The sequence below is a fragment of the Penaeus vannamei genome, chromosome 11 (assembly GCF_042767895.1).
Source record: "Penaeus vannamei isolate JL-2024 chromosome 11, ASM4276789v1, whole genome shotgun sequence".
NCBI lineage: Eukaryota > Metazoa > Arthropoda > Malacostraca > Decapoda > Penaeidae > Penaeus > Penaeus vannamei.
In genome coordinates this window covers 33,163,069-33,170,568 of record NC_091559.1, presented here as the reverse complement: position 1 = coordinate 33,170,568, position 7,500 = coordinate 33,163,069, and the positions used below count along the sequence as shown (strand labels likewise).

General features: G+C 38.5%; 1 protein-coding gene across 1 annotated transcript in view; it reads left to right on the top strand.

The window, feature by feature from the left end:
- Positions 1–7,500, top strand: part of LOC113799963 (putative neural-cadherin 2) — a 273,409-nt gene that overhangs the window by 190,593 nt on the left and 75,316 nt on the right. Inside the window, exons 3-4 of the mRNA XM_070127260.1 lie at positions 5,043–5,158; positions 7,446–7,500. The exon at positions 7,446–7,500 is cut by the window's right edge and continues 110 nt beyond it. Coding sequence (XP_069983361.1) covers positions 5,043–5,158; positions 7,446–7,500 — 171 coding nt within the window. The remainder of the gene's footprint in view (positions 1–5,042; positions 5,159–7,445) is intronic.

Sequence of the window (7,500 nt, the reverse complement as noted above, 5' to 3'; positions counted from 1 at the left end):
CTTCAGAACTGAAATGACGCCTCTTGTTAATGGCCAGTTTGTTCGTCTTAATGTTGGATGTGATTAGTTGTTGGCTTTGACTGATTTCCGACTGGTCTTCCTTCTGTTTAAGTGCTTGGTTGAGAGAAATGTTGATATATTTCTATCTACCAACCATCTATCTACATATCTATCTATATCTGTCTGTCTATTTATATCTCTCTATCTACTTATCTATATATCGTTCATCGATAGAATATGACTAATTGTTTATAGATATATAGAAATGTTGATTATATCCATCTATCAATCATCTATCTTTATATATCTATATATCTATATAGTTTATCCATCTATATCTCTATCTACTTATATATCTACATCTCTCTATCTACTTATCTATCTACATCTCTCTATCTACTTATCTATCTATATCTCTCTATCTACTTATCTATTTCTTCTCTTTTCTTTTCTTAACTGATATGGGCTGAACATGTCTCAAAGGCTTCATTCCTGTACCAGTCACTGATACAATTACCGTTACCATGGAAACACGAAGCACCTGGTCAGCACAATCACCTAACAAGTGTAATGAAATTTGATCCTGAGATTCCTCTTCGTGTGAGATCTCTCTAGTACATAAAACCTACGTATATACCGCGTTGCTTGAGTAGTGAGGAACTGTTACTCTCAAAAGTAAAAGATTTTTGAGCTTATGCTTGGTTATTATTTCGGAATATATTGATAATGTAAAAGAGAATAACGAGGATAAAGAATTAGAAATAATTTTCGGGGAATCATGGTACCTGCTCATGATACGTCAGTGATGCAAAGCCTTTATTCCAACTTTGCATAATGTTGCATAATTCATGTGTGTTCGCCCTTGTAAAATCCAAACCATCTCGTGGAAATACTATGCATTAGAGCTGATAAATATAAATTCCATTCTGTGTTTGCAATCCAATAAATGCGAAACTCCATCAAATTTTTCCGGCAGCGCAAATCCGAATGATATGAATTCGAAATTTATTAGACTAGAAATATCAAATATCCGTTCGAAGGTCAACAAATGGTATTGGGCAGTATTTGATTATGGCTCACTCATTTATCATAATAACATGTCTTATATAAACAGAAGGACAGTGGGAGGGGCTTAGGAACCCTCTTAATTAATACTGTCGTGCTTTTGAAACTCAGGCATAAAGACGCGCACCCCAGAGGATATTAAGAATATTTTTGTTCATCGGGCAATATCTTATGCATCCCTCTTTAGCGCGGGATAATTACTTGCTTTGTGCAATGTACAGCTGCTGCAGACTGTTGCCAGCCATTCATTAATGATATTTAAACACTACGTACCTATGAAACGTGATAATAAACTGCTAAATGGTCGACGCAACCCGCCATTTCGCCGCCACAACGAGTTCTTTTCACAGGGAGCCTCGTTTATGGTTAGCTTCACCGGGGGCATTTCACGGACGGTCTCTCTCAGTCTTTATAAACAAAAACAAAAAAAGAGAAAATATATATAAACATTTTCGTTTTTTTCCCTCTATATATATAAACATTTTCGTTTTTTATCCCCTCCTCTTTTCTCTCCTTTTTTTCTAAACTCCCTCTCTAAGAAAGACATGACTGAGATTAATTTCTTCCAGCGGCGTAATCTTCAATTTGTATTCTCCGCCGCCGTCGAGATCGGCCCGTTGTCGATCGTTAAATCTGGTGGATAAAATAGATCGCCTCCTTCGTTCGCGAGTTCTTGATTGACCCTCGCTTTCCCCCCTCTTATCGCCTCTTCTCTCGTTCTTCCTCCTTCTTCTCCTCCTTCTCTCATCCCTCCCCTCCAGCTCTTCTGTCCTTCCTCCTCTTTTCCTCAATTTCTGTTGTCATTCCTCTTCTCTTCCTCCTCTTCTTTTCTCTTTCGTCACCTTCTCCTCTCCTTCTTTCCCTTCTCCCCTTTTCTCTTTATTTTTTCGTCTCTCCTATCCTTCTCCCCCTTTCTCTTTATTTTCTCTTCGCTCTCCTATCCTTCTACTCTCTTTCCTCCTTTTCTCCTCTCTTTTCCCTCCCTTTCTGCTTCTCTTTCTCCCCTTCTCTTCTTCTTCCTTCCTTTCTCCCCTCTCTCTACCCCTTTTCGTTTCATCTATCCCCTTCTAACTTCTCTTCCTTCTCCTCTCTCCTCCCCTTTCTTTACCCTCTCTGTCCTACCCTCCTCCTTCTATCTTTCCTCTCCTACTGGCCCTTCTCCTCTTTCTCTTCCGCTTCCCCCCCTCTCCTCTCTTCCTACCCCTACCATTCTCTCTTTCCCCTTTTCCTTTCCTCCCTAATCTCCTTCTCTATCTCCCTCCCCATCTCCTCTCTCTCTTCCCCTTTTCCTTTCCTCTCTCCTCTCTCCTCTCCTTCCCTTTCTCCTCTCCTCCTTCCCCATCTCTCTTTCTCTTCCCTTTTCCATCTCGTCTCTCCTTTGGCCTCTTCCCCTTTCCTCCTTTTCTCCGCTTCTCCCTCCCCGTCCTTTTTTTCTTTCGATTTCCTTTCGTTTTTTGGGCGAATTTTCATCTGATTTTTTGGTTCAGAAGGTCTGGGTAAGGTCTCTTAATTCTATAATGTGAAATATATAAATTTATTATGTTTTTTTGTTGTTGTTGTTGTTATCACTATTGTTGTTACAGTATTTGGACTGGTATCATTATTTTTGTTACTATTAAGAGCATTATCATTATCAATCATTATTATTTTAGTTATCATGAGCATTATATTGATTAGCTGTTGTCATTTTATTGTTGTTGTTATTACCTCTGCCAATGGGTTGTGATTGTGGTAGCGTTGGTTAGTTTGTTGGTTAATCGGTTAATAGGATAAATGGTTAGCAGGATTTTTTTTTTCTCTCTCTCTTTGTTAGCAGGGTTGTTTTTGTTTTTTATTTTTGTTTGCAGGATTTTTTCCTTTTTTCTTTTTTTTTCTTTTTTGTTAGCAGTTTTTTTCTTTCTTTCTTTTTACAGGATTTTTTCTTCTTTTTTAGCCAGAGGTGTGTCTTAGCCCGAATTAGATGCAGTTAGAGTTTTGCGATGAGCCGGGTCCAGTAGAATAACTCAAAAAGCTATGAACAGATTTCTATGACATTTTTTACCAGACTATGAACAGATTTCTATGACATATTTTACCAGAGGTGTGTCTCAGCCCAACTTAGATGCCATGATCCGGATTTTGGATTTTTTAAAGGAATCATTAGCACTTCGAGATACGGGAAATACGGACGTTACCAGTGTATTTGAGAAAGAGGTGATTTATGTAATTGTTCAAATGCGAATATTTTAAAGTTATCAGCGATCCTATTGCCTTGGCGGAGGTATGCGATCTGTGTGCTTTTAGTTATTATCATTTTTATTATTATTATCATTATCATTATTATTATCATTATTATTATCATCATCTTTATTATTATAGTTATCATTATTATCATTATTATTATCATCCTCCTCATCATCATCATAACAAATGTTGTGATTTCCATTATCATTGTTCCTAATGTTTTTTTTATCGTTATTATTATGATCATTAGTATAATTCTTTTATATTGATACTATTATTAACATTCCTACTGCTTCTGATACTACTACTATTACCATAACTGTCACTACTACTGTCATTATCATCACTATCTATGTTTTGCAATTGCTGTTATAATTGTCATAACCATCATCATCACCATTACTATCGCAGTTTCTATTACTATCATAGTTATTGTTTTATTCATCATCACCATTATCTTTAAAACTGTTACTATTATGATTTTCCTTCACTCTCCTCTCCTCTTCTTAGTCTTTTTTTATTCTGCCATCTCCAAATTATCTTGTCTTGCGTAACTACCACTCTATTCGCATTCACAAAATATCTCGTCTATCTGCACCCCACTGCATTTCTTTTTTTTTTCAGTTCCCTCTTCAGCATCCCGTTTTTTTGTTTGTTTGTTTATCTCCGTTTTCTTTGATCTCTCCACCCCCCAAGAAAAAAAAATAAACAATAAGAAACAAACTTAAAAAAAAACGTCTATACGAAGGCACAAAAGTTTCTAGATTCTTCTTGCTGTTATTTATGCTCTATCTGCTTCTCTTTCTTTTTTTCCTTTCTTTCTTTTTTCTTTCTTTCTTAAGCTAAGGACGTGTTTTCCGTCTTTGATGTTTCTGCTAAATAGTCAGGAAATGGATTGTGGTTGTCGGTTGGGATGGGGGGGGGGGTGATGGTTTTTTTACTCGATTTGTGATGTATTGATTATTTTGTGTGTGTGTGTGTGTGTGTGTGTGTGTGTGTGTGTGTGTGTGTGTGTGTGTGTGTTTGTGTGTGTGTGTATGTATACATGCACACACCTGCATCTATGTATATATAATTATATTTTCTCTCCGTTTTTTCTTTCTTTCTTTCTATCTTCATGTTGTTCCTTTTCTTTTCCTTTTCTTCTTCCCTTTCCTTCTTCCGTCTCCTCCTTCCATCTCATTTCCTCCATCCTGACATTGCCTCTTGAAGAATACATTAGGCTGCGATGCATCCGACACAGTTTGGACTCGAGGAAACTCCTAAATAACAACCAATACAGTTTATGCGTTAGTTCTCAAGTGATTCCGGTCTTTCTAATAGCGCACTTAGAGTCACTCTTTTATCACTTTCTATTTATTTGATTGTTCTCTTGATCTTACAGCTTGGAATATCGGGAACGAAGGAATAAAGTAGAAAGGGTATGAATGTCTCAGTAAACTATATCTTAGTTGTTGTTTTTCTTGCTTTCTTTCTCTCTCTTTCAACTGCAGTTAGCCTTGATAACACAAGATATTTAATATACAGTGACTTTATATTGAATAAATAAAACGGTTAAAGAATAATAGTAAAAGAAAATAAAAGAAGAAAGTTTTTCCAAAGACCTTATTTTTTCCTTCTACCTCCCTCCTCTCTAAAGATCCAACACAGTTTCCCAAGATAGCGCCGGACACTGAACACACTTCGCCGTCCGGACTCAGATGAATTGCTGATTTTTATCTCTCCCTTTCCCGGCGTCCCTCTTGGCGTCTCAGGTGCGGGCGTGAGGTATAGCATCACGGGCGGCAACAGGGATGGACTCTTCACCATTCAGAAGCATAATGGCCTCATCACCCTCGCCGCTGCGTTGGATTATGAGACGCATGCCCATGTAGGTAGCGGGGAATGGGGTCGCGTGTGGACGTGGGGACGTGTATGCACCTCATATGCGCATGTTCACGAAAGTGTGTTGATATATACCCAAGCATTCAAGCATAGACATACACACACACACACGCACAGACACACACACACACACACACACACACACACACACACACACACACACACACACACACACACACACAGACACACACACATACACAGGCACACACACACTCATATCCCGCATGCTCCCTTCCTTCTCTTTGAAATCTGCTTCATTTTTCATTTGCGATCAGTATTTTGCCAATACAGAAGAACGCGTTTTCTATTCGACTTACAGGTTCATATCCATTATTTTATTCTCATAAATTTGAAAGTCCCCTTTCATGCCTACCGTAAGTTCTCAAAAGTCTCAACTCTCTATTTCTTCAGTGTGTCGCAGGTAACTACAGGTAAGTGTATTTGGACTGCAGGTACACCCACTCACTCTATCCTAATCCCATTTGTATGTTATTCCCTACAACAACAAGATTTCCACTGAAGGGAAAAAAGGGAGGTATTTCTATTCACAAACACATTTTTACCCAAGTCCCCCCTGCACGATTCGCGACTTCGCAAATGTTTTGAGTGAACAGAAAACGGGATCCAGGAACCGACAGGGCATGCATAGAAATTTTCATTGATGATGCTGAATAAGTACAAAGCTGTCAAACAAACGTCAAGGGAAAGAGAGAAATGGGAGGCATGGTTATTTTGCTTCCTGTATTATTGTTGTTCTGTTTGTCATCTCCTTTTTCTTATTTCATTTTTCTTTCCTTCGTTTTTTTCTGTACCTGGGCTCTCGATTTTTTTTTTCTCTCTCTCTTGCATCCTCAATAACTCTTTTCTTGTTTGGAAGTTTGGCTGCCTCGCGTCCTCGTATGTTTTTTATGTATTTTCTTTCTCCCTTTCCTGTTTGTCTGCTTCTTTTATTTATTTTTTCTTCTGTCTTTTACAAACTGATTTTCTTTTTTCTTTTTTTTTTCTTTATATTTTCTTTTTCTTATCTTTATTGTTATCATTATCATTATCGTTGATATTCTTGTAGTAATTCTCATTATTAATATTCCGTATTTTACTTTACTTACCTTTCTCTCTCCTCATTCCCTTCTCTTCAAATCCTCTCTCTCTCTGTCTCTCTCTCTCTCTCTCTCTCTCTCTCTCTCTCTCTCTCTCTCTCTCTCTCTCTCTCTATATATATATATATATATATATATATATATATATATATATATATATATATATATATATATATATATATATATATATATGTTTGTTTATTTATTTATTCATTTATTTATTTATTTATTTATATATATATATTCCTTTTTCTTTTCTTTCTTTCTTTCTGTCTTTCTTACTTTCTTTCTTTCTTTCTCTCTCTCTCTCTCTCTCTCTCTCTCTCTCTCTCTCTCTCTCTCTCTCTCTCTCTCTCTCTCTCTCTCTCTCTCTGTCATTCCACTGTCTTTTTCCCTCTTCCCCGCTCCTACCAGTGTCCTTCTCTCTTCTTCTTTCTCCCCTTCCTTACCCTCTCTTTCCTTTGTCTTTTCCCCCTCTCCCTTTCTCTCCTTTCGTCGTTTCTCTTTATACTCTCTTTTCCCTCGTTTTTTCTGCCCTTCCTTACCCCTACCTTACACTGCTTTCCCCCTCTTCCTCTCTCCCTCCTTCCACTGTCTTTATCCCTTGTCTTCTCTCTCCCTCTTCGTTTCTCTTCTTCCACTATTTCTTTTTTTTCCCTCTCTCTCCTTCCTTCACCCTCCCCTCTCTTCCTCTCACTCCTTCTTTTCCTTCCTCCTTCTCTCCTTCCCTCCCCTCTTCCTCTCTCTCCTTCCTTTCCCTTATCATCTGTCCTTCTCCCTCTCTTTCCTTCCCTTCATCTATCTTTTCCTGTCTCTCCTTCCTTCACCATCCCCTCTCTCCTTCTCTTTCTTTCCTTCCCCTTCTCCTTCTCTTCCTCTCTCTCCTTCCTGACTGCTTCCTTCTCTCCCTCTCTCTCCTTCCTTCCCCTCCTCCTTCTCTCCCTCTCTCTCATTTCTTTCCATCCTTCTATTCCTCTCTCTCATTCTTTCCCCTCCTCCTGTTCTCTCCTTCCTTCTCTCCCTCTCTCTTCATCCTTCCCCTTCTCCTTCTCTTTCTCTCTCTCCTTCCTTCCTTCACCCCCATTCCTTCTCTTCCTTTCTCTCTCTCCTTCCTTCTCCTATTTTTCTCTCTTCTCCAACAAACATAAACCCAAACCTCCCCCTTCTACTGTTTAGCACGAACTGGTGGTGGCAGCGGAGGCGAGCGGGGTGTTGGTTCATGCCCTCGTGC